General features: G+C 41.9%; 1 protein-coding gene across 2 annotated transcripts; it reads right to left on the bottom strand.

Annotated features, from left to right (window-relative positions):
* Positions 1 to 431: 431 nt before the first annotated feature.
* Positions 432 to 26982, bottom strand: LOC111144970 (DExD-box helicase 21). 2 transcript variants are annotated; one of them, XM_022499604.1, is made up of 16 exons: positions 26836 to 26960; positions 25598 to 25606; positions 23367 to 23816; positions 20969 to 21044; positions 19663 to 19841; positions 18104 to 18221; positions 16692 to 16877; positions 15472 to 15617; positions 14208 to 14357; positions 13643 to 13804; positions 12386 to 12505; positions 10756 to 10829; positions 7780 to 7939; positions 6854 to 6988; positions 3856 to 3900; positions 432 to 3004 (listed from the first exon to the last, which is right to left on the bottom strand). In XM_022499604.1, exons 1-16 carry the CDS (start codon positions 26911 to 26913, stop codon positions 2708 to 2710), a joined length of 2385 nt encoding a protein of 794 aa, XP_022355312.1. In that variant the 5' UTR covers positions 26914 to 26960; the 3' UTR covers positions 432 to 2707. The 2 variants fall into 2 exon arrangements, with proteins under 2 accessions (XP_022355312.1, XP_022355311.1); XM_022499603.1 differs by lacking the exon at positions 25598 to 25606 and having other exon boundaries at positions 26836 to 26982.
* Positions 26983 to 27618: the final 636 nt, after the last annotated feature.

Raw genomic sequence — 27618 nt, 5'->3', positions numbered from 1 at the left:
CTGAAAAGCATGCACATGTAGACAAGGAAAAAGCAATTCACAAAACTGAATGATTCAAAATTTTAAATGAATTCTTGGAAGAGATGCTCACAAAAAAGGTTTATATATGTAGTGACTATTAATTTACTTTTTCTCCTGTTTGGATTTTTACACTCATAATTTAATTACTCTTAAAAATTTCAGGGGCACCTGGGTGGCTCAGTCATTAAACGTCTGCCTTCAGCTCATGTCATGTTCCCAGGGTCCTGGGATTGAGTCCCGCAACGGGCTCCCTGCTCAGTGGGAGGCCTGCTTCTCCCTCCCCCACTCCCAGTGCTTGTGTTCCCTCTCTCACTGTCTCTTTCTCTGTCAAATAAATAAATAAAGTCGTTAAAAATTTTTTCTTTCACGGTAAGTCTCAATTTTAGGAAAAAAGCCACCAAAAGCATACATACGAAATACTAGTATCTTTATTCTGGCATAAAGCAGTATTTTATACATTAACTCAATTTTACAGAAAAAGCATTTTATGTACAATTGTAAAGAAACTGTTGCACAGATAGCTCCAATGTAAAAATGGATCGTATTTTAAAAGTTCGTTGAGTTTGATACATTGGAAAATATTTTCTTTGTAGAAAATAGTAAAAACCACACTTCCCAAGCTAGGCTAACAAGCCCATTAAAATCAAGTAATAGTGGGATTATAGATTTATAAATATGGTGTGGATTCCAGGATCCAGGAGAAAGTTCAGCTTCACTTAATGAAACATCCATGTATTCTTTGTATGAAGTGAAATTCTCATGAATCTTCCCCTTACTCTCGATTTCTGCCTGAATATTTTTCTGTAGGCTAATCCATAATCCACATCAAGATTTTAACTGCTCCTTCCTAAAAAACAGGTACCATACCTTATCTGCTTGATAAGTTATCCATTCCTATCCAAACTGAAATACTTTGGTTGTTATTAAAATATGCTCAGTACTTGAGCAAAACCAGAATCTAATAAATTATCATCTACACAGCATGTGGTTGGTCAGTCATCAACTTCTCCTGAATCCCTGTGGCTTGATAGGAAGCCATGAGGAGTGTGGAGGAAAAAGTGGTAAAATGGACAAGTTGATCAAGAAAATAACAGAAACATCCCAGGACTGAGGGACAGAACTGAAGTCCCGAGTAAGGACACACCGCCTCAAGCATCAGAGAGTTGAGCTGGCTATCGAATGCCTTACTGCAAAGGTCACACAGAGTTAGGTTAAAAAAAACCCGATCCAGTGAGAGAAAGCAGGGCTTAAAAAGATTTCAATTGTTCAAATGTAATCAAATGAAAACAGAACCAGCCATGTATTCTAACTTCTCCTATCAGCTTATTCCCTGAGATTCTCAGTACAGAATTTCTAGGAATTAAGGCAAGAAAACAATGCCATTCTTGAGCTCCTGCACTGTGCAGAAGTTTGGAGGAAGTAATATTTGAGAACTTGGAGTTACATGGCAAGGGGCTGTATTAAGTTCTTCAGTTCCCTCAAAGCAACAACTTAAAATAACCACATAGAGATTGTCCTAAAAGGAAGTCTCCAAGCAGCTAAAACCTTTCAATGGAATAGCAGTCTTACAGAAACAGGTCCTATACAGTGGTTATAGGAACTAGGCCACTGAGAAACCACACTGGATCATTCTACCTAGAACCCCAGTTTACCCAATAGAAGTTAATCTCTAGAAACGTTAATGACCTGCTGTTTTTAACAGGAAAAGAATGCTTTATCATGTGTCTTCACTTGCTCCTCTCTTTGCTCTCAGAGATGTAGGTTTCCTTCTCACAGGTCAAAAATATTTTCGGTGGTTTCCTGACTCTTGTCAGCGATGCAAATCTCTGCCCCCCACTCCCTTAATTCCTTCTCGGTAAATAATGTTAAGCTTCCAATAGGAAGTGGAGTACCTTGTCATTGAGCGCCTATATTATTCAGCATCTTTACTTACAAAGAAAGTTCTGGAGCCTTCTTACTACAGTTGGAATTCCTTAAAGACACTTGCTTTTTATTAAAATATTTTCTATATATACATATATAAATAGATAAAATCTGTGAAGAATTCACCAAAGCATGAATCACACCTTACATTAAGAAGTTAAAAATGTATCAAAACATACATAAGGATGGCTAACCTATATGTCTCCCATCAAATGTATCACCATCCTCCAAACTTAGAGCATGTGCTGCCATAAAATGCATTACTTACCAGCTAGGTTTGAAACCTTGCCTCCAAACATGGCTCAGGACTAATTCTCCGAAGACAGGCTGGCTACAGGAACACTGAGTCACTGGCAGGCAGGGGGCTGAGGAATGCCAATTACAGAGCCGAGGCTGGACTGCGCACAGCGCCTCTCCAGAGACCGCAGCCTTCCCCACAGGTATCCAGGGAAGGACACCATTTAAGTATAGAGACGGTCAACTTAAAAATATGGGCCGACACATGCTTGATTTTTATCTTATAATCTAGAGACAATGTATCAGAATAAAAATGAATTCATACACCTTTTCAAAAAAGAAACTGGATACAGAAGTTGCAATCATTATAAGTGATTATCATCAGATGAAATAATTTCCACAAAGCTTGTCTCTCTGGGAGAGATGGGGACAAGGCAAGTGGTCAGGAAGGAAACCCATGTGCTTTTCACCTTGTAGGAAAATGAGTGTTCGGTTCCATGTTGCTGCATAAATCCTCTACTTCAAATTACTGTCCGAATGCTTTACTGAAACTCCGCTTCTGGCCTTTGTTTTGGGATCTGTTACTTTTGTTGCCACCTCCTGATCGCTGTCCTCTGAAGCCTCGATTTCCTTCCCGCTGTCCCCTGAAGTTTCTGTTTCCTTCCCGCTGTCCTCTAAAGCGACTGCCTTCCCGCTGTCCCCGGAACCCTCGACTGCCTTCTCGCTGCCCTCGGAAGCCTCGATATCCTTCCCGTGGTCCTTCCAGCTCTGGCTGCTCCGTGGCCACCGAGAGCTGCCAGCGCCGTGAATCATGCCATTTTTCCTGCAGAGAGACGGTCGTCTTTCTACCTGCTCTTTTACTGAATTCAGTTATTTAAAAAAACAACAGAAAATCCTTTCTTTTTTTTGCTTTTTCTCTAAAGAAAAACCTGACTGATAACCTAAGTATTTAAAAGGTCACTGGTTAGAAAAAATACCACCTTCATGGCCTGAAAGCCAGTCCTGGCAGTGTAAGAGAGTTTCACTATGAGAGGTACCTTCATCACTGTATCATTTATTCAATTCAATTACTCCCGGGTATCCATAGCTATCAATAAGAGAGTAAAACATGCAAATAAACCACATATAAACCCATTTCTCACAACAGTACTGAATGAAGATCTAGGAATTTAAAAAATGTCTATGTAAGCCCCATACAACATACACAGGGAAAAAAAGCTAGATGTTGTGCACCAGAAAGGAAAGAAGGAAAATAGGCAGGCTGAGTAAGAAAACTATCAGAGTAAAAAGGCTAGGAGAAAAAATACTAAAATTCATTAATTCTAATTGTCTTTTAGAAAAGGGACTAGAGCTCTTGTTTCTCTTTCCATTATTCTGTATTTTCAGAAATGAACACATTTTCTTAAAAAGATCTTCCTTCCCTCCCTCTCTCCCTCTTTTTCTTTCTCTCCCTCTTTTTCTTCTGAGAAAGAACATGAGCAAGGGGAGCGGGGAAAGGAAAGAATCCCAAGCAGACTCTGAGCTCAGAGCCTTACATGGGCTCAAGCCCACAACCCCAAGATCATGACCCAAGCCCAAGTCAAGAGTCAGATGCTCAACCAACTGAAGCACCCAGGCGCCCCAGTAATGAACATTTTATAATTTAAATATTCAAAATCCAAGAGATAAGAATACCTGTATTTCTGTTACTGCTGCAGTAGGGACATCAAAGCAAACACCCTAAAAATCAAAACAAATGCAAGTTAACTCAGCCTTTCACCAGAACTGTATATGTACATTAAGTGATATTCCAAAAGACCAGGTATTAACATTAAAAATCAGAAACAAAGACTCCCAGTATTAATTTTTGATAAACTTTAGAATAAGATCAATAAATTATACCTCCCAAAGGCACAACAGCAAAAACCCAAGAATATCTGGGACTCAAATATCCTCAAAAAAGGACTCAAAATGACTCAGAACTGACCAGAGATCATTCTTGGCTATCACACTTTGCTAATTCCTCAAGCAGCCATTAGCTACGTTTTAGAGCTGAGGAAACAGAGGTTTAGAGAGGCTGACTTATCAAAGGTCCCCAGCTCATAAGCAGAGCAGGTTTTAAAAATCTGGTCAGTATGGCTCCAAAACCAATGGTCTACATTAAAATATGCTGCCTTCCATAAGAAAGTATCTTTAGGATGACCTACTAAAAGTAGAAAAATAAATGATTTTTTTTAAGAGAAAGGGAGGGAGGGGGGAATGGGTGAAGGAGAGAGAGAGAGAATCTTAAGCAGGCTCCACACCCAGCAGGGAGCCCAAAGCGGGGCTGATCTCATGACCCTGAGATCATGATCAGAGCTGAAACCAAGAGCTGGACACTTAACCAACTGAGCTACCCAGGAGCCCCCAAATAATTATCTTCTATTGTTACTTTTCTAGTTTTTCACAATTCATCCTGCTATAAAAGTTTTTAATTTTTTTTATTTTGTTATTTTTTAAAGATTTTTTATTCATTTATTTGAGAGACGGAGATCACAAGTAGGGAGAGAAGCAGGCAGAGAGAGAGGAGGAAGCAGGCTCCCCGCTGAGCAGAGAGCCCGATGCGGGGCTCAATCCCAGGACGCTGAGATCATGACCTGAGCTGAAGGCAGAGGCTTTAACCCACTGAGCCACCCAGGCGCCCCTAAACAAGTTTTTTAAAAAAACTAGGGGCATCTGGGTGGCTCAGTCTGTCAGGTGTCTGCCTTTGGCTCAGCCCATGATCCTATGGTCCCGAGATCAAGTCCCACATCTGGCTCCCTGCTCAGTGCGGAGTCTCCTTCTCCTTCTTCCTCTCCCCCAACTCATGCTCTCTCTCTCAAAAAAAAAAATTATTTATTTGAGAGAGAGAGAGAGCATGAGCAGGGTGAAGGGCAAAGGGAGAAGTGACCCCCTACTGAGTAGGGAGCCTGATGTGGGACTCAATCCTGGGACTCCAGGATCATGACCTGTGGCCAAATGCAGACTCTTAACTGACTTGAGCCACCCAGGTGCCACTCCCTCCCCCGCTAAAAAAAAAAATCTTAAAAAAAAAAAAAAAAGTTAAAACACTTTATAGGACAGTAGCAGTGCCATCACCTCCAATTAAGGAGATCCTATTTCTTGGTTTTCACAAATATAACTGAACTACCCTGCATGTCACAGGCACTCCTCCCTCCTGGCTGCCTTTAGTTAAAATATTTTGTGAGGAACACCTCATTTCTATCCAATTATAACCCCAGGTAACATGAGATACTGATGGATTCTGCAATGAGTGGGACTCTTCATTCATCTATTTTTTTTGTTTATTTATTTATTATATCTACACCCAACGTGGGCTTGAACTAACGACCCTAAGATCAAGAGTCACGTGCTTTACCAACTGAGCCAACCAGGCACCCCTTCATATATTTACTAAGTATTTAACACCAGGCACTCACTGGAGTACAACGATAACTAGAATATTGTTTTTGCCCATGAGTACATCAGAGTGTTCTTGAGGCTCTCAGTCAGAAAGCAAACACAGCAAGGTAAGATTTAGCTCAATAAAGGCATGCCCTACGGACTCTGAAGTACAGATAAAGATGGCCTAACTCCACCATGTGGCCAGGGAAGCTTCACAGGGAGACTTAGGGCCAAGCCACGTCGTAAAGGATAACGTGGGGGAAAGAGAGACTGTAAACACTGGGTTGAGCCTACACTTAGGATGACAGAAAGCAAGGTGTGCTTGGCATGGCTGGAGGAGAGGGTACTGGCAGTGAGGACACAGAGAGGAAGCTGGTCAGGGGAGCAGAAGCCAGCTCGTGGAGACCCCTAACCTCCATGTGAAAGCTGAGACTAACTCATACAGTACGTGGAGTGGCTTAAGAAGATGAACACAGACATGCAGCCAGCTGACAATACACCTGACCTGGTTCACTAGGCCAGTGGCTCACAAAATACAGTCCACAGAGTGCTGGAAACCTGAGATCTTTCAGGGAGGTTCCACAAAGTCAAAACTATTTTCGTGACAATATGAAAATGTTAGGTGTCCTCACCACTCTCCTCTCACAAGCACCCAGCGGGGTTTCCCAGACACTGTATTACATGTGACGGTGTCACTGCTCTGATGGCTAATGGGACGACAGGCTTAGGTTTTAGAGCTCCAGTTTTAATTTCTGATACTGTAAACATTAACAGATATAACCCACAAAAATAAAAGCTTTTTGGGATCCCCAACATTTATTAAGCACATAAAAGGGTCAGGATACCAAAATGTTTGGGAACTGCTGTTATTATGCATACCACTAACTGAGAGCAGGACTCAAAATAAAGAACGTCAGGTTCGGAAAGCCAAGATTTTAAATTTCAGCTTTGAATTAAAGATTTTGCATTCAATTTTGAATAACTTTCAGTTGCCAAATAACCCCAGCTGGGTAGAAATCGTCACAGAAGCAGCTGGATATTCACGTCCGGCATGCCATGCATAGGCCAGGGTAGAGATACAGATGGGGGAGCGGTCAGTGACCTAGTGGCAACTGAAGGTCATGGATGACATGCTTGGAGAAGACTATCTAGAGAGCAGAAAGATGCAGCACCTCACAGAACAGGGAGAAGCCTCCATTCGGTGCTTTATCAACCACATTAAGCTACTGAACCAAAGCAAGGTCAAAACAGAGGCCCCAACGTTCCTTACCTGCTTTCCTTTGAGAAAAACCATTCCTTTCACTTTGGAATCAATATCCTCACTCAGCTGCTCTTTAAGCTCTTTCCAAGCATAACTAATGTTTGGCATTTCAATTGAGCATCGTAAGATCATGGTCACAAAGCCCTTACAGAAGAAAGGAGAACAAAACTCAGTCTCAAAAGCAAACCTAACTGATAAAAAAAATTACCCTCATGTTTCTAAAATATTTCCAGAAAAGTTCTTCCTAAAAGCCTATACCTCCCCTCCACTGACACATACACACAAATTAGTACCAGTAAAACTGGGGAACTCAGAATAAAATGGATGCATTGTGTCAATGTTAGTACCAACTCAGCTGTGATATTATAGCTTTGCAAGATGTTACTATGAGGGGGAAACTAGGCAAAGTGTAAAAGGGATCTTCCTCTTCCTCTCTCTGTTATCTCTTAAAACTACACGTAAACCTAAAATTGTCTCAAAAATTTCATTTAAAAAAAAAATTCATTTAAGGAAAAAAGCATTTATCTTTCTAAGTTTCCAGGGAGATTGGCTAAATGTATCATATGCATTTATGTGTTTATATGGTTGGGGTTTTTCTTTCAGGATTAAAAACATTGACATGTAATCCACACACCATAACATTCACCGTTTTGAAGGATACAGTTCAGTATATTCACAAGGTTTCCACCATGACCACTATCTAGAATTCCAAAATATTTCATTACCCCAAAAAGAAACCACATGCCCGTCCACACTCAATGTCATCCCCCTTAACTGAGACACTGAAAACTACGAACCTACCTTCTATCTTTATGGGATTTGTTTACGTCCATCTATCTTCATACAAAAGCTAAAACAACTGAGACGTCTAACTGAACCCATTCAAACCCTGCTCACACTCAAACACCAAGGGTCAGAGTGACAGGAAGTCTTACTGCGTCTGAGTTGATCAGAGAGCGCTGGTCCACCGACGTGGCTCCTGAAATATGGGCCAGAGCTGCTGCCAAGGCCTCCACGGCTCCCTTCTCCTCTATCAGCTTCTCTGCGGACTGCTTGAAGTGACTGATGGCAGTGGGAGGCACAGAATCCAAAAGCCTATGGTGTGATTGAGTGTATTTGTTAAGAGAAAGGACAGAAGTGGACAGATTGCACTTTCAAGGCAACAGCATTTCAAGATAAACCAGGAACTTTCAAATCTCTCCAATCTCTAACACGTCATTTTGATGCGAGGTACGGACAATCATCACATTTCTGTACAAATAAATCCACTCCTTTGATTATGTCTAATCTGACTTTACTATCCAATTAAAAAAAAAGTTTCAACCCAAGAAAATAACAGAACAAATATCAGGATGTTCACCAGTGTTAATTGTAATACAGAGCATAAAATGTGCATCGATACGGACTGATTAAATAAACCATGGAACAGATACAACAGAAGTAAGTCCATGCTGCCACTGAGAGTGTTGTTAATAAATGTTGAACATTTCTTATAATAAGCACGTATTCCTTTTAGAACCAGAAAACACTACAGCTATTTCCATTCTGAAATAAAAGGAAAAAAGACTTCCAAATCATGTTAAAAATGATATGAACTTTTTATGAGAATACACATTTGTTAGAGAGTCACTATTATCTTGGTGATAATAAATGTCACATCTTCAGAGGAGGTCAACCAGGACAAGGATAAACAAGGCCAGATGAGGCAGCCTCCTTTGGAAGGGCTGCCCCTCTACAAGATATCTCTTGGCATTTTGTCTCTTTTCTCCTTCCTGGCCACCTAACCCCAAATTTCCTTATCTAGTGTCACAAGGAACCCTGTCTACAGAATTATTTAAATAGGCCATGTGAGGGACACCCGGGTGGCTCAGTTGTTAAGCATCTGCCTTCAGCTTGGGTCAAGATCCCAGAGTCCTGGGATCAAGTCCCACACCAGGCTCCCTGCTCAGTGGGGAGTCTGCTTCTACCTCTCCCACTCCCCCTGCTTGTGTTCCCTCCCTGGCTCTGTCTCCTCTCTCTGTCAAAATAAATAAATAAAATCTTTTGAAATAAATAAATAGGCCATGTGAAAATAAACTTGAAAATTACTGAGTTATATTATTCTCCTTTGGAGACCTTTCTTGAGTTATTAATTAATATGCCAATGTCTATCATTTCCTCTAATCATAAACTCCCCCATTTCTATGCCCAGTGCAGAGCTCAATGCAGGGCTTGAACCCATGACCCTGAGATCAAGACCCAAGCAGAGATTAAGAGAGGATGTGGAGAAAAGGGAACCCTCTTACACTGTTGGTGGGATCCAAGTTGGTGCAGCCACTTTGGAAAACAGTGTGGAGATTCCTTAAGAAATTAAAAACAGAGCTACCCGATAACCCTGCAATTGCACCACTGGGTATTTACCGCAAAGATACAGATGTAGTGAAAAGAAGGGCCATCTGTATCCCAGTGTTCATAGCAGCAATGGCCACAGTCGCCAAACTGTGGAAAGAGCCAAGATAAGATGCCCTTCAGACAAATGGATAAAGAAGATATGGTCTGCATATACAATGGAATAGTACGCCTCCATCAGAAAGGATGAACACCCATCTTTTGCATCAACATGGACAGGACTGGAGGAAATTATGCTGAGTGAAATTAGTCAAGCAGAGAAAGTCAATTATCATATGGTTTCACTTACTTGTGGAGCATAAGGAGTAACATGGAGGACATTAGGAGAGGGAAAGGAAAAGTGAAAATGGGGGGGAATTAAAGGGGAAGATGAACCATGAGAGACTGCACGACTCTGAGAAAAAAACAGGGTTTTGGAAGGGAGGTGGGGGATGGGTGAGCCTGGTGGTGGGTATTAAGGAGGGCATGAATTGCATGGAACACTGGGTGCGGTGCATAAACAATGAATCGTAGAAAACTGAAAAAATAAAATAAAAATTAAAAAAAAAAAAAAAAAAAAAAAAAGAAGAGTGGGCTGCTTAACGGACTGAGACACCCAGGCGCCCCCTCCCCCTATTTTTTAAGATAAGCATTACACATATTTATAATAGTTACGGAAAATAGTTGAAAAGTGATGCTCAGACTCAGTGGTTCATTTTTTTTTTTGTTAAAGATTTTATTCATTTATTTGACAGAGAGAGATCACAAGTAGGCAGAGAGGCGGCAGAGAGAGAGGGGGAAGCAGGATCCCTGCCAAACAGAGAGCCCGATGCGGGGCTCGATCCCAGGACCCTGGGATCATGACCTGAGCCGAAGGCAGAGGCTTTAACCCACTGAGCCACCCAGGCACCCCTGGACTCAGTGGTTCTTAAGCAGGGAATATAGGTCACCAGTTGGAAACACTGGAATATAGTCAGCACCTCCTGGTTTTCATAATACCAAGCCCACACACCCCCTCCAGAATATACCACACAGCCAGAGATGCTAAACAACTAACTATCCTTCAACTTGTAGCACAATCTCACCAAATAGTTCTCTTGCCCCCAATGCCAGTGACAAACACTGCTAGTTAATCTAATCTTCACCAACCAGCGATACCTTAAAAAAAAAAATCAACTCGTTCCTACCAACTGGGGGACTAGAACGATGACGACGTGGAATATAATCTCCGGCCCTAAACTCTACCGCCACATGGGAAGCATCCACACCATATCTAATGTACGCTTCCTTAAAATGCCCAGACAAACCCAACTATCAGTAGTGGTGTCCTCTGGTGAACAGGATTGGGTAGGGATGAGTACAAGTTAGGATTTTTATTTTGTAGAATTTTACTTCAGCACAGTGTGAGTATAACAAGTAGGTTGTAAATAATTTTGAGAAATAAATAAAATAAAATCCAAAAGACTGAATCTCATTACTGCACAAAGTCAGGCAATAAATGGAGTAAACACTACCATAGACCACGGCAGTGGTTGGAAACGTACCTGATGGCATCTTTGCTGGAAGCTTTTATTATCTCTGTTGCAGAAGGAACCCCTATTCGCTTAAATTTAATACCCTACAAGAAAATGAGCCATAGTTTAATGTACCATCTGGCCATCAACTGTTTCCATTGAGATTAAATCCCCCAATTTTTTTATATTACCAAACATACTTATTACACATTTAAAAGATAAACTTTAAAAAAAAAAGATAAACTTTTTTATCTTAGAACGGTTTTAGATTTATAGAAGAGTTGCAAAGGTATTACTCCACTGAGTTCCTGTACACTACGCACAGAGTCTCCCTATTATTACTACTACAGTACATTTGTCATAGCTAAGAAACCAACACGGCCACATCACTATTAACTGAATTCCAGAGTTCATTCACATATCACTAGCTTTTCTATTAATGTCCTTTTTCTGTTCCAGTGACACCACAACATCAGGTATCATGTGTGCTCAGTCTCCACTAATCTGTGGCAGTTTCTGCCTTTTCTTATTTTTCATGCCCCGTGACAGTTTTAAGTAGTGCTGATCTTAAGGACTGCTGGTCAGGTATTTTGAAAAATGTTGTCCCTCACTGTGAGGCTGTCTCTGGTTTTTTGCATGCTTAGACTGAGATTATGGGTTTGGGGGAAGAAAACCAGAGGCAAATGCGGTCTCATCACATCATTCTCAAGGCATATGCTTATCCCTGATGTTAACCACAATCACCCTGGCCGGGGAGTGCTTGCCTGCCTTCCGCACAGTAAAGTGCCTGCCTCCTGCTCCTTTAGCAAGTCACCAAGTACAGTCAGCTCAAGGGGAAGAGGAGAGATTAATCTGTCAGAAAAATCAGTCTCCTCTCTCCCATTTTAAATTTATCCTTTTGGTGTTTTTGTTTTGTTTTGTTTTTAAAGATTTATTTATTTGATAGGGGGGCAAAGGGGAAAAGGGAGAGGGAGGGAGAATCCTGAAGCAGACTCACCACTGAGCCCAACACCAGACTTAATCCCAGGACCCAGAGATCATGACCTGAGCCGAAATCCTGAGTCCGGGACTTAACGGAATGAGCCACCCAAGTGCCCCGATCCTTTTGGTTTTTAAGCAATTCCTATAACCCCTTAATCTGGATTTAAACTATCTGGGGTGTGTTCATGTTATCATTGTCTGAAAACTGCCTTCAAACATAAAAATAGCCCAAGTAATTGTAAATATGAGAAAACAAAACCACTGCTTTCTAATGCAAACATGTTTCAAAATGGGCTTTATATTGTAGGACAGTGTATAAAAAACAACATGCAGGCACCTGGGTGGCTCAGCTGGTTAAGCAACTGCCTTCGGCTCAAGTCATGATCCTGGAGTCCTGGGATCGAGTCCCGCATAGGGCTCCCTGCCCAGCAGGGAGTCTGCTTCTCCCTCTGCCTGCCCCTCCTGCCCTCGTGCGATTTCTCGCTCTCTCTCAAATAAATAAATAAAATCTTTAAAAAGAAAAACAACAACAACAATTGCACCTACAAGTTTTCAGTTATGGCCACATGCTAGAAATACATACAATTTAAAGTTAATGTAAACTGAATTAAAAAAACAAAGATTGACTTTAGAATTCAATTCGACATTTGCTGAAAGAAGGCTAAGAAAACAGTTTTACCGCTTTTTGCTCCACTTGTGCTAACTGATATTCTTCCTTGTGCTGATAAAAGCAGATGCAAATCCCCGTCCTTCCAGCTCTACCTGTCCTCCCAGAACGATGAATGTAGGACTCCACGTCCTATTGAAGTAAAATACATGAGTGACACTGAACAAAAAAAGACAAAGACCTGAGTGGTCTACGCAGAGGCAAGTATGGTGGTTCCCCACCATTGCTAAAGTAAAAAATTGTCACAATTTTTAAAATCTCTGTAGCAGTGGTCCCTAACCTATGGGCAAATCTGCAAAAGGCATCTACATAGTGCTATGCTACAGAACCACACATGTAATTTCAATCTTCAATTTTCTAGTAATCCGCTAGAAGTTTCAATCAATAACTTAATATATCTCCAAGTTTTATCACCTCAACATGCTATCTACAGGAAACAGCTTATCACCGAGATATTTTACATTTTTTTTTAGTCCTCAAAATCCAGTGTACATAACAGAAAGTTTAAAACATAAAAAAAGCCCAACGTGTACTCTCTACCTCAAGCACACATCAATTCCGACAATTCCCAGAGCCTGACCACTAACGTGGCTGTGGCCATCGTACCGGACAGCACAGCTCAAGAGGCTCCTTTAAACAGCATCTGTGTCACAAACCCATCGGACTGCCTTTGTAAGAATTGGAGCCTCCAGAGTAATCAGGTTACTTTTCTCTATCATTGTAAACAACCTTTTAATCTTGAGGAATCTGCCAATTTGTGGGGATCCTCATGTTGGAAGTGACAGGAACAGAACAGGCTCCTTCAGACCAACATTTATCAACACGAAGCACTGTCCTCACCACATAACTCATGCTTCAGGGCCCTCCCTCAGAGTTCCCATCACCCACAAAGCCAAGCAGTTCTAACCACGGAGACTATTAACTACAGGCCTTTCTTTCCTTTCGCTATCCTCTAGCTCATGAGTTCATCCTATCCCCACCCTGCCTAAGCCCTACCCATCTTCAAAGTCCACTCAAACACTCCCTGCATGAGCCTACCAAAACTCCCTCCAACCAGCAACCATCTTTCCAACCTGTGGCCACCGGCCATGCTTCCACTGAACAGTCAGTTCTGAGGGAAGGACCTCAGAAGAGATTTGTTCTGAAAATCACCGTAGCATCCCAGCACTCAAGAGACAGCTATCACTCACCACATGAAAGTAAGTGATACAGCCTCCTCTTTGTTTTAGTACCCCAAAACACAGTAAAATCGTAGTACAGAACACTTACCTTTGGTGGAGAACTCTGTACAACCAGATCAACCTCAGGGATGTCTAACCCGCGAGCGGCAACATTGGTTGCAACCAGAACTCCAAAATCACCATTTCTAAAGCCTTTCAAAGTGATTTCTCTCTGCTTCTGAGGAATATCTCCATGTAATGACTGGGCATCCTGCCAAAGAAAGAAACTGGCCTAAGAACACCAGATGCAACAATACAGGACCTATTAGCATCACACATCAGGCCTGTAAAGATATTTGATCTTTGTATTTTGGTGATACTTCCACTGAAAATACAGCAAAGGGAAAAACATGTCCCTGACATGGACAAACCTCAAATTTTTTCCCACTCCGTGGTCATTAAATCAATGTCCAGCTATACTCACTAGATGAAGGACCCCAGACAAGAGTGATCAAACCTACTTTGCCCATGTAGCCTTGGGTGTGAGCCACCCTTTCCTCACCTGTGAGAGGAGACCGACTGATCAGGTGAGCTCTAACATGTAACCAGGGCAACTGTAATGTATCAGTTGAAAGATGATTCCTCCCTAAAGGAAAGGGAGGGGAAGAACCAACCTGTTTTATGGCCACGTTCTGCGACAACTCCTGGGCTTCTTTCTTGGTTTCGCAGAAGATGATAGTGCGCCCCTGAAAACCGCTATATACTCGGATCACGTCCCCAATAACTGCTGCCCTTTGAGTCCAGTGGCACTTAATAGCCAGGTGCTTATGAGAGAGGGAAAAAAAGATGTATTTAGTGACGCCTACCTGGACCCTGAAATCACCCGCTCAATGCTACTGCGGCTAGAAGCAATTTTTAAGCCTAACTAGAGCAGACCACTGCCACCACCATGTAGGGACAACACACACACGCACACACAAACCACTGAAGCAGAGAGCCGTCTCTCTCTCTCTCTAAAGTCAGTCTTTTTAAAGGGGTGGGGGGGACACTCCTTTAAGAGTCTCTCTCTTGGTTTTGGCTCAGTTCATGATCTCAGGGTTGTGAGATCAAGCTCCACACTGGGCTCAGCCCACAGCATGAAGTCTCTCTCCTTCTCTTTCCCCCACCCTGCCCCCAAACTCACTCACTCCAACAAATAAATCTTAAAGAAAAGAAAAAGCAGAGAGTTTTTTCCCCTTTCTCTGGTTTCTCTATTTCCTTTCTTTTCCCTCCCTCTTTCCCTTCCTTCCTTCGTTTCTCTTTCTCTTTTCAAGTAGGCTCCATGCCTAACACAGAGACCAACACAGGGCCTGAACCCACAACCCTGAGATCAAGAGTTGGGTGCTCAACAGACTGAGACACCAAGGAGCTCCTGGTTCCTCCATTTTCTGAACTAACTAGGAAAATGAAGAAAAAGAAACATCATTCCCTTGATTCCTACAGGAAACCAAGTAACTGGCAAGAGAAAAATTTCTGAATGTTTTGTCCTTTTCTCCACTTAAAAATGTGGTTAGTCTGTTAGCCTGTAGGTCTCTCTATTACTTGGATGAAAGGAATTCTATTCTATGGATCCTAAAATGAAAACGGCTTTAACACAAAGTATTAGATTTCTCTGCTGCCCTCAGAGTGTTTAAGTTCTAGGTGTAATTTCTTTTTACTTACATAATTCAGACAGATACAGATTCCAAAAGATTCTGAAGGCAGACTATCAGATTATGAAATTTAGAAAACACACATACCACATACAACTCAAACAGAAACAGATCTTTATTTGGCTCTTCACGTGGATTTAGTGTTTATCTGGAAACCAGTGTATATTTGCCAGTCCTAATACCATCACACAGGGAAAACATGACATACAGTTTATTACTAACTCTAGCAGCTGAATGAATCACTCACCTCCACAGTTATTGCCGTTTTCTGGGTCTTTTTACCAATCAGGTCCACCTGTTCATATGTAGATTTCATGTATTTCTTAGCAACATTATATACCCAATGAGGGCAAGTGGCAGAAAAAAGCAATGTTTGGGGATTGTCTTCTGAATCTTTGGGGGGAAAAAGTCAGTATGAATAACCCGAAATCAGCCTACCCATATTCCACCTCACCCAGTTCTTCCAGAGTCCATCAACATGCTAGAGCGACCATGGGAGGCCACACCAAGCATTGAGGACATAAAAATGAAAGACATAGAGTCCTAATGGGCAAAGAAATACTGCCCAAGTCATTGATGTGAAGGAGACTTGAAACACCAAAGGTACTTTAAAGTAATTTTGCTTCCTGACCATTGGCCTTCATGAACCATGAGGGAAATCTATCTATTATGAGATATAACTGGAAAACACCTGTTCATCAAGCCCAGTAACCACCCAGTTTAGATCACTAAGCAAACATCCTACAATAAACACCAGAATAGATTCTATACTCATCTATACTCTCCAGCAGCTCCTCAGTCTTTAGAGTTTCAGCCTATTCATTCTTTAAGGTCAGGTACTAAAAAGCTCCTCTATTTTTTAAGTTTGCTCTTTGAATAATACTGCATTTTCATATATTTCAAATGGTGGTTTAAGTAGATAGAATCCTTTGGAGAGCAAATTAACTATGTACATTGAGAAGCACGAACTATTTATACCTTTAAACTCAGTAATTCCATTACTGGACACCCATCCTAAAGAACAAATTCCATACACTGAGATATGAAGGATGCTATATGCATAAAAACATCTGTAAGCAGAATTATTTGTATCATCTCAAAATTAAAATATATACATGGAATTAAATCATGGCACAACCTCTTCATGGGAGTGTTAATACCAAATTTTTATATGTACAGTAAAATTAAAATTAACATACACACATATGTACGATAGTACAAAGTCAGGAACAAAGAAACCAAAAGCAAAGCACACCAACTGGCAGATATGAAATTTTTCTTCTCTTACTTTCCCAAATTGTCCCCATTATAGATACGTCATAAATCATGATTTTTAAAAACTTTAAGTTTTCCTAAATAAAATAAGTCACTCCCCAATTTAAGGTTTCATTTAACATTTTTAGAAGCCTGCTTAATCACCGTTCTTCCTCTAAGCCCTTCCAGCAGCTCCCTGAATTTGGAGCTTACCTTTCTTGTATGCCACACTTAAAATCTCTTCCACTTGATCAGCAAACCCCATATCCAGCATCTGGTCAACTTCATCCAGGACAACATGCTTAAGTTTGGTGAGATCCAGCTTGCCATTCTGTAGGTGGTCTTTGATTCGACCTGGGGTCCCAACCAGGATATCAATCCCATTCCGCATGCGTTCAACTATAAAGAACATCAATGATAAAACATGCTGGGTTTTTAAGTCCTTTTATTAGTCCGGGGTACCAGTTAAATACATTTTTATTCTAAAATACTTATTAACCAAAAACACAAGGTAATACGCTAAATATCAAAGATAAAGATACTCAAGGGGAAACTCAAGATAATCTAGGGGGAAGAGGTAAGAAGTGACAGTCCAGTGAATTGTGTGACATAACAGAAAAACACAGGGTGCAGGATGGAAGCACCAGGAAAGAAATTACTTCCTCGGTGGTGGAAAGTGCCAAGGTTTCACAAACAAAGTGAGAACGAGGATCTTAAAGAACTTTATATAAGGTAAGCAGGTATGGAGAGGATGAGACCAGGCAGAAGGGCAAGTATTTCCAGAAGGTCTAGAGATGTCAGGAAAATGGAGTCCAGTATAATGAGGTGAGAGGATAATGACGCAGCTTTTTGTTGAATTGTCCTTACAGTCCAGGGGGTACACTGGGTACTCTATATACATTAGCCAAACCTCTCAATACCATTACCGGATGAGTTTAGTAACCTTGTTTTTTCACATGAGCAAGTGCAGAAAAATCAAACACCCTGAACTTAAAATTACACTGTGAGCAGAGTCTAGATTCAAACATAGACTTTTCTGATGCCAAAGCCCAGTTCATTTAACCAAAGCTGAGAAGAAATAATCATGAGCTTTACGTGCCAACTGCAACATTTTTAATGCCTTAAATCCTTTCATGAAATTATTTATTTGCTCTACATAATGAAGTTTCAAGATCTTGAATTGGTTAAGTAATGGAGTCCTTCAATAGAAGCCTACATTGCAACATTTGGCCCCTGGGCCCAGAAGAAAGAAGGCCCACCTGCAGCAAGAAAGAAACAAAGACCCCAGAAGAGGCAGATTCACCGTCCTTGACAGATAAAAAGAGTAACTCTGAATCGTGACTTTCTAGTGCCAAGGGCCCAAATGGACTCTATCCTCTTAGGTTCAGTAACAGATCTTTATGGCCTTTAGATAAACATAGGTAAGTAATACAAAAATCCAAGTATCTATATGCGGGATTTGACACATCATCGTGTTATGACCGTGTTCTGGATCATCTTTAAACAATAATGACAAAGAAAAATGACTAAACCAGGGAAAGCCAGATGTTGAGGTCTGAGAAATCCAACCAGGGCATCCAACAATGGTTGGCATTTTTCCTTCCCTCACTTTTGGATTTACTTACTCTGACCTCCATAGGGAGTTCCACCATAAAAACAAGCCACTGCCAGCTTTCTTGTGATGTCACTGAAGTCTCTGCTTACTTGATTTGCCAACTCCCTCGTGGGTGCAAGAACCAGCACCTGGAAAGGAAAAACTAATTATTGAATTCAAAGTACTATGCAGTATTTCTTCACAAATCTGGAAATGACAAGAAGGCTCAACTCATCCTACCAAGTATTTTTAAAAAATCTATTATATGCTTCACAATGTACTTTGTGTGGGGAAGGATCATAAATGTAATACAGTCCCTGACAAATCCACTCAGAAGAAAAGTCTGTGATCCTACCAACCCCAAGGGACATAGGGCCCCAGCATGCCATGCTCCAAGAGGGTTGCACAGAGCAGGCCCAAGGAACTGGGGAGTTTTCTGGAGCTGCTACTACTTAAATAGCATTCCAGGAAAGAAACAACTTGAGCAAGGAGTAACACTGCTGATGACACAACCTTAACTATTCTTTGAGCTTTTACCATCTCAGGCTCTACTAAATGCTTACTGTGCATTATTCTCACTTAATTCTCACAAGTTACTGACCCACCTACAATTGTATTGTACAATTGTACCTACAATAAACACACAAAAGATTTTGAACCAAAAAGCTAAGAAGCAAAGCCTAGACTTAAAATCAGACAGTTGGGCTCCAAAACCAATAGACTAACCTCTACACTATAGTAAACTGAAAGTAGAACAAAGATGAGTTAAGGCAAGAGCAAAATGGTGAGGAGCTTTGAATCCCAGAGCAGTCTGAGTTTGACCCAACAGGACACACAATATGAAACTACTACAGATCCTTAAGTATGGTAACAGCATGAAACAAGTATGATTTCAGAATATTCACAGATTCATCAGATAATTCATCCAACAGCTATTTTCTGAATACCCACTATGTGCCAAGCTGGAATAATTCCCAGTGCTGGAATAAGTCATTTGTTTAACGCTGCATTTGTTTAGAGCAATAAGCAATGAATGAATGAGGGGTGGCAGGCCAGTAAACAAGCGAGGCGGGACCTGAAAGTCAAGTGCACGAACCCATAACCAAGAGGAACACACAGGCATTTCAGTGAGGTTAAGGTTTGCCAAATGCCAGGTTCTCCAGAAATGAACCCAACGAGTACCATCCTGACAAGGAAGCTTGGCCTCTTCATCTCTTGATGTATGCCTCCTTCTAGTCATGCCTGTCTACTAAAATTGCTTTCACCATCTAGGTAAAAATGGTCAAAGACACCTGAGCAAACCTGTAAGCCCCAGGGACATCTAATAGTTTAAAGGGAACACAATAAGCATTAATAATACAGGTGATCACAACCATAGGGCAGATTATAGTATTTAAATATATAGGGTTTGTGGCCAACAATCTTAAAAGAACAATCCTGCTTTAACTTAAAATAAAAATCTGTAACAGATTAAAAAAAAGATTTTAAGGAGAACCCAATAAAAAACTATAGTATATGATGTAAGCAATGCCTAAAAAGTTTTTCTCCTGTGCAGATATGGAGCCTGGGGTCTACGTTAAAGATAGTTACCTGAGGGGCACGGCCTCTTTTCCGGTCTTGCAGTTCTCCCTGAAGCTTCTCAACCAAAGGGATGGCAAAGGAGAATGTCTTCCCAGTTCCTGTCCGTGCCTGTGCAATTAAGTCTTTTCCACTATAGACATGGTGAAATGTCTTTGCTTGTATAGGAAACAGGAAGGTCACCCCACGGGCTGTGAACAAATTAACCATGTTATCTGACACTGCAGTTCTTAAAATCCCGACCATGCTTCTGGTCCTGCAGAATTAAGGAATTCTACCTTCTGTTCAATGTCTACAAAGTCAGGGGCATCTCGGTGGCTCAGTCATGAAGTGTCTGCCTTCGGCCTGGGTCATGATCCCAGGGTCCTGGGATCGAGCCCCCCATCGGGCTCTCTGCTCAACGGGAAGCCTGTCTCTCCCTCTCCCCCTGCTTGTGTTCCCTCTCTTGCTGTGTCTGTCTCTGTCAAAAAAATAAAATCTTTGAAGAAAAAAAATCAATAAAATAAAATAAAATAAAAATCTACAAAGTCAGGTTCCAACGCATTCTGGTAGTGAAGAATCTGCTGGACTAAAGAATATCAACAAACTTTAAAGCACCAAATTAGAGTAAATATTATTTTAAGAGTTTAGTCACTTGTCATGAATCTCATCCATAGGTCAAGAGAAACCCCCAGATCAGGTGCTCTGCAGTCCAGACTATGCCACACCTGATTCAGGAAACACCTACTCAAGCGTCTGTGACTAACTAGCTCAGTCACGGGCACACTGCCAGGCTGAGTGCTGGCCAAGGCTGGTATCATGAAGAGATGTCTCACCATGTGGAGAGGATAAAAAGAAAATATGAACGTGGCAGGAACCGTTTACTTGCACCAGTACAATCAGTCCTCACATCTCTGAATACACATACTGGTTTGAATAAAATTGAATCACCTATTTAAGAGGCAGTAAGGAGGGGCGCCTAGGTGGCTTAGTTGGTTAAGCGTCTGTCTTTGGCTCAGGTGATAATCCCAGAGTCCTGAGACTGAGTCTGCATCAGAGCCCCCACATTATCGGGTTCCCTGCTCAGTGGGGAATCTGTTTCTCCCTCTCCCTCTATCCCTCCCCCTCCACTAGTGCTCTCTCACTTTCTCTCTCTCAAATAAATAAAATCTTAAAAAAAAAAAAAAGGGCAGCAAAGCCATCATTAGTACAGTCCTACACTGTCTATACAGATCTACTGCATTGTATGGTTGCATATATTGTCCTTTATCTCAACAAAAACAGTGGAGTACTTCCAGATAAATATTCTAACATTATACAATATTCCCAAAAATATTACCTTTGAGAAGTTTAATAGTCTGTTCAGATATGGGAAAATTAGAGAAAGCTCCTTCTTTTTGTTCCACAGGTACTTCCTATCAAGGAAAGGGCCACAGAAAGAAATCAGTAACTTCACACCTACAGGTAATCATTGAGAAGCCTTCTGAGAAAGAAACAAAAGAACCAATTCTAAAACATCTGCTGTAAGTCAACCAAAAAGGCACAGAAACTCTGGTAGGTAAATCAAGATCTGAAAAGAAATATAATCTGTAAAACCCTAAGGAAAAAAAATCTGTAGCAAATACATACTGTACATATACTATGTGTGGCTAGTGAAGGCAGATTCAGTCTCAACCAAGAACTATTCCGTTGCCAACCCACAGCAACAATATAGAGTATCCCCCAACACCTTATCCACAGGGTATTTGTTCTAAGACCCCTGAAACCGTCAGAGGAGTATGAAACCTTTATATATACTATGTTTTTTCCTTTACATACCCATGATAAATGTATAAATTAGGCACAATAAGAGACTAACAACAATAATAATAGAACAATTATGTATGTGGGGTCCTGGGGTGGAGCCCTGTATTGGGCTCCCTGCTCCGCCGGGAGCATGTTTTTCCATTTTCTCCCTCTCCCTCAGCAGCTCACCTGCTGGTGCTCACCTGGGCTCTCTCTCTCTCTCTCTCTGTCTCTCCCCTTCTATCTCTCTCAAATAAATAACTAAAAAATATTTTTAAAATCTCTGTATTTTTACATTTCCCTTAAGATATCCTTTTTGACCCATAGATTGTTTACAAATACATAGCTTGCTTTACAAATGTTTCAGAGATTTCTGTTGTTTTACTGTTATTTCTAGTCTGATTACTATTTTCAGGAACAGACTGATTTCAGTTATTTTAAGCTTGGTCAGGGGCTCCTGGCTGGGTCAGGGGATAGAGCATGTGACTTTTGATCTCAGGATCATGAGTCTGAGCCCCACACTAGGGGCAGAGTTTTTTTCAACATAGGGTAAATTTGCTTAGTTTTTAACAGGACAGCAAATATAAGCAACAAAGAAAGATGAATTGGGACATCTTTTCCTTTGGCCATTCTTATAATAGAAAGACAGCTGGCAACAAATTCTCATATGCTTCTTCATATGCCCTCGTATACATACCCATGATAAATTTATAAATTAGGCACAGTAAGAGACTAGAAACAATAGTAATAGAACAATTATAACAATATACCATAATAAAAATTATGTGACTGTGGTCTCTCTTTCAAAGTATCTTCTTGTGCAACATGGACCCTTCTTGGGATGATGTGAGCTGATAAAATGCCTAAGTGATGAGATGAAGTGGGGTGGATGACACAGGCATCGCCATGCCACGGCAGGCATTATTAACCTTTTCTGACAGTGTGTCAGGAAGAGAACCATCTGCTCCTGAACACGGTGACAGGAAGTAATGGAAACCCTGGAGAGCGGGCGCCTGGGTGGCTCAGTTGGTTGAGCATCCGACCTTGATCTCAGCTCAAGTCATGATCTCAGGGTTAGGAGATGGAGCCCTGCCTCCGCTCTGTGCTCAGCAAGGAGTTGGCTTGAGATTCTCTCTCTCCCTCTGCAAACCCCCAACCCCGCTCATGCTCTTACTGTATCTCTCTCTAACATAAATAAAATTTTCAAAAAGAAAAAAAAGGGAAAGGGAAGAAGAGAAAAGAAAAAAAGAAAAGAAACTGAAACCCAAGAAAGCAAGACATCAGATCGGGTGGGGGGACTACTGTACTGCTGCACAGGTCATTAACTCTTTTCCACAGCCACATCTTTCACATCCATCCACAGAAAATAAGGAACAAACATTTATGACAAAGTGGTCACTGTGGCATTATTCGAAAGTAAAAAATCTAAATGTCCAATAGCGGAATTAAGTGATTTCTAAACATTTATATGATGGATTATGAAAGCATAAAAATATTTAATATTTGTAAGTGGGGTAAAGTGGTTGAGATTCTCTCTCCCTCTCCTTCTGATCCTCCCCTCCGCTAGCACACACTCACTCTCTCTCCCTCTAAAATAATAAGTAAAATCTTAAAAAACAAAAACCAAAAAGAGTGGAGATCAAGAGTTGCATGCTCTACTGACTAAGACAGCCAGGCACTCCTCACTCACTTTTTTTTTTTTTAAGATTTTATTTATTTATTTGATAGAGATCACAAATAGGCAGAGATGCAGGCAGAGAGAGAGAGGAGGGAAGCCCATCCCAGGACCCTGGGATCATGACCTGAGCCGAAGGCAGAAGCTTTCTTTAACCCACTGAGCCACCCAGGCGCCCCTCCCTCTCCCACTTTTAAATAAAACCACTAGCAATTATCTACTTGCTTATCTGAAACAATAATGAAAGATACATTCTACACACTAAAATACAACCTACCTGCTCTACTTCACTGTTACTTTCTTCCCCTGGGGTTTCACTGGAGTTGGAGACGGGTCCAGAATGAGGGAATCCATTCTTCAGCTTGGGGCTTTTCTCTCTAATTTCTCCATTCATTTCCTTTTCTTTCTTCATCTTCTTGGGCTTAGGAGCATCTATTTCTTCTTCAGAAGGTTCTTCACTTTTTACTGCCTTTTTGATTTTAGGAGAAACAACTTTCTTTTCGATGGTCTCCTTTGGTTTTTTCACACTTTTGGTTTTAGGAGAAATCATATTATCCTGAGATGGCTCCTCTTTCTTTTTTGCCTTTTTGGATTTAGGAGAACTCAAGTCAACCTCATTAGACTCGGCTTTCTTTTTAACTTTTTTAGCTTTGGGGGAAATAATTTCTTCCTTTACTTCTGTTGCCTCTTCAGTCTTATTAGATTTTGGCTTCTCTTTTCTACCTTTCTAAAAAAATTAATAAAGAAAATAAAACTACTGAGCAAAGCATGTATACATTTGTAGGACACATCAATTCTGGATTATTTCAAGATCACATAATTATGAAGAACACAATTTGGGGGCATTTTTCAACATCTGTACTTTCACCTTGTAATTAAGTCAAAACACTGCTTTTTAGTATCATTTCTTAGCTATCTGGAAATAAGTACCATGTATATCAATGATTTCATCATCTTAGAAAAGAATGCCTCTTGTTATCTATTCAATTCATGTTGGTTAAATAAGTTGTCAAGCTTTCATAGGGGATTTGGGGTGGCTCATGGGATCCTCAAGGCTCTAAACTACATATCTATGACTACAGAAAGTGATCAAGTACATTTTATTTCTAATAGAGTATTAAGGCCATATACCTCCACAGATGGACAACACATTTCTTTCTCTGCTAGAATTCCCGTACAGGTAAACAGGGATCCATTAATACCTGTCTTAGTTATCTGACAAGTGCAAATGAATTTACAGAGACACTTTACGAACCAAAAATCTATAAAACCCCACAATATATCACTCCATGTGTAAAAGAGATGTATCTAATTTAAGCGGGGGGGGGGGGGGGGTCTTCACAGCAGCAATGGCCAGTCACCAAACTGTGGAAAGAACCAAGATGCCCTTTAATGCACAAATGGATAAAGAAGATATGGTCCATAAATACAATGGAGTATTATGCCTCCATCAGAAAGGATGAACACCTAACTTTTCTATCAACATGGATGGACCTGGAAGAGATTATGTGAGTGAAATAAGTCAAGCAGAGAGAGTCAATTATCATATGGTTTTACTTACTTGTGGAGCATAAGGAATAATACGGAGGACCTTGGGAGATGGAGAGAAGTGAGTTGGGGGAAATCGGAGGGGGGAGACAAACCATGAGAGACTGTGGACTGAGAAACAAACTGAGGGTTTTGGAGGGGAAGAGGGTGGGGGGTTGGGTGAGCCTGGTGGTAGGTATTATGAAGCGTACATATTGCATGGAGCACTGGGTGTGGTGCATAAACAATGAATTTTGAAACACTGAAAAAAAATTTTTTTAAATATATCAAAAAGGACATAATTTCATAGTGACCCGAAGGGGCACATGCACCCCTATGTTTATAGCAGCAATGTCCATAATAGCCAAACTATGGAAAGAGCCTAGATGTCCATCAACAGACAAATGGATAAAGAAGATGTGAGACAGACAGATATAGATACACACACACACACACACACACACACACACACAATGGAATACTATGCAGCCATCAAAAAATGAAATCTTGCCATTTGCAATGATGTGGATGGAACTAGAGGCTATTATGCTAAGCAAAATCAGAGACAATTATCATATGCTCTCATTGATATGAGGAATTTGAGAAACAAGACAGAATTATAGGGGGAGGGGAAAATGAAACAAGATGAAACCAGAGAGGGAGACAAACCATAAAAGACTCTTAATCTCAGGAAACAAACTGAGGGTTGCTGGAGGGGAGAAGGGTGAGAGGGAAGGGGTGGCTGGGTGCTGGGCACTGGGGAGGGTATGTGCTATGGTGAGCACTGTGGATTGTGGAAGACTGAGGAACCACAGGCTTGTACCCCTGAAACAAACGATACATTATATGTTAATAAAAAAAGGAGAAAATTTAAAAAAAAAAAGGGGAGGGAGGGTAAGCACCATTACAAGGAAATGGAATGGGTGAAACCTCCAAACTAAACAAAAGCCAGGACAATAGCGCCTACCTGAAATGTCTGACTTTTTCCAACTTTTCATAATTAACTTATTGAAAGTTAACTACTTAATACTATGGAAACTAAGTAGACAGGTGCTGTAGCCTCTGTTAAAGCCTTTCTGAAAGGCCAATCCCAGAAGTATGATGACTATTACATTTAGCTAAAATCTGCCCCCTAAAATTTCAGGCCCCACTTCTGCTCTCAAATCATTAATGAGGGTACTCTTTCCCACATCATCATCTTTCAAACATTTGAAAAATAATCTGGTCTCCCCACAAGACTTCAGTTTTTTCACCCCTAACCCAGGGGTCTCTTCTGGAATGTAATGGGGTTTGGCCAGGTGCCTCTTCACTTGAGCATTCCACAACTGAGTATCTTCACTGAATCGGAGCAGGTAAGCCAGGACCTCTCCACCTGTAGGGACAAGTCTGTGCTCCCCCGCTTCCTACAACGCCAAAATATTGCTGTTGTAAAAGCTCTCCATCAAAAAGACCCATGCACAGCCAAGGAAAGGGAATTCTAAGTCATGCACCATAGGAGTTCAGGGACAATCTTTGCTCTCACTGACTGACCTTATCTCAGAACAGAATCGGTCACAAGTTGAATCACTAAGGAAGTAACAGTAAAGATGTAGACAGCGATCAAAGTAACTTAAGACCACTACACACTACCGACCTCTATCAAAAATACGGTGTACACTCAGCACCGCAACACATCTTTATATTTCCACGGGAAAACCTGGTCCGTAGACATTAAGACGACTACTTCATGTTCTAAAGGCTGCTGGCCGGAAAACACTGTACTTCCCTCACCACTCAAGCGTCACTGCAGACGCCGCTCACGTGTGCAGGTGGAACTGAAGTGCGGCTATGCCTAGTCCAAAGCTTCAGTCCCTACCTTGACCGACAATTCCCTCCGCACACGCTCAAGCCCAGAATCAGGTCAGGGCCTGAGCCAGCAACGTGGGGCCCGAGCCTGCACAGAGCCTGCACATCCGAGTGCCCGACTGCTGGGCACTCAAACTCCCGGACCACGTGCGAGCGGCGCTCAGCGTAGCGCCAGACCGCCCCGGCCGCTCGCTCGGCCCCCGCCCGCGGAAGGCACGGCCCCCTGGCACTCCTGCGGTCGACTCCACGCTGGGCTCCGGCCGCGCCAGGTCCGCGTGCGCGCCACGGGCTCCCAGCCCGGCACCCCACCCCGCTTCCGTACCCAGCTCCTCTCAGCGTCCCGGGTCCCGAGGCCCTCGGTGGCACCCTCTCACCTGCTTTCGCGGTATTTCCACTTTTTCCATGGCCGTGTCTGAGTCCAAGTCCGCGTCACTGAGGAGTTTGCCCGGCATCGCTCAGCGCAAGCAATTGAGGCCGACCGGTCAGGTCCACCGCGTGGAGAGGAAGAGACGGTACCACCCGTTTGGAGCGCCCACCTTCGTCACTTCCGGTAGCAAAGCAGTTCCTGCGGAAGCAGAAAGTCCCAGGGAGGCGGGAGCCCACGTGGTCGCCGAAGAGTAGTGGCTGCTCCACCTGGTGAGGGATGGTGGTGAATTCCCCGCTCACCGCTCCCGGACTTGAAAGCTCGGACTGGGAGGAACCGCAAAGGCTGGCAACCGCTGATTCTCCCTAGCCCTGGCCTGTTAAATGACCTGTTGCTTTTACGTGGTGTTCTTCAGTGCTTTATGTTAGATTGCTGGAGTTTGCAAGATCTTTCACGCGCAGACGCGGCAAGTGTGTATGCTTGATCACCTTGTGGAAATGACACTGAGAGGAGACGCCCAGACTCACAAGCCTGGGTAAGAACTAGAATTCGGTCGGGCTTTGGTCATTCCTTTATTCGTGCACGTAGACATCCCCTGAGCATTCACTGTGATGTCAGGTGAGAAACAAGGCTAGGACCCAGTAACGGACAACACACAAGAGGTGTCATCAAGAAACTTTATAGACTGGTGGGAGATGGACGGATATCAGCTGTTCTGAAGACACAGGGAGGCACCGGAACCGCCTTTGGGACCAGTAGAAAGGGCGCCCAAACCACACGAACCTCTATAATA

Source organism: Enhydra lutris, unplaced genomic scaffold, assembly GCF_002288905.1.
Source record: "Enhydra lutris kenyoni isolate GAN:26980312 unplaced genomic scaffold, ASM228890v2 scaffoldscaffold12, whole genome shotgun sequence".
Classification (NCBI taxonomy): domain Eukaryota; kingdom Metazoa; phylum Chordata; class Mammalia; order Carnivora; family Mustelidae; genus Enhydra; species Enhydra lutris.
Note: the sequence above shows the minus strand (reverse complement) of the source record. Positions and strands in the feature narration are given on the sequence as shown.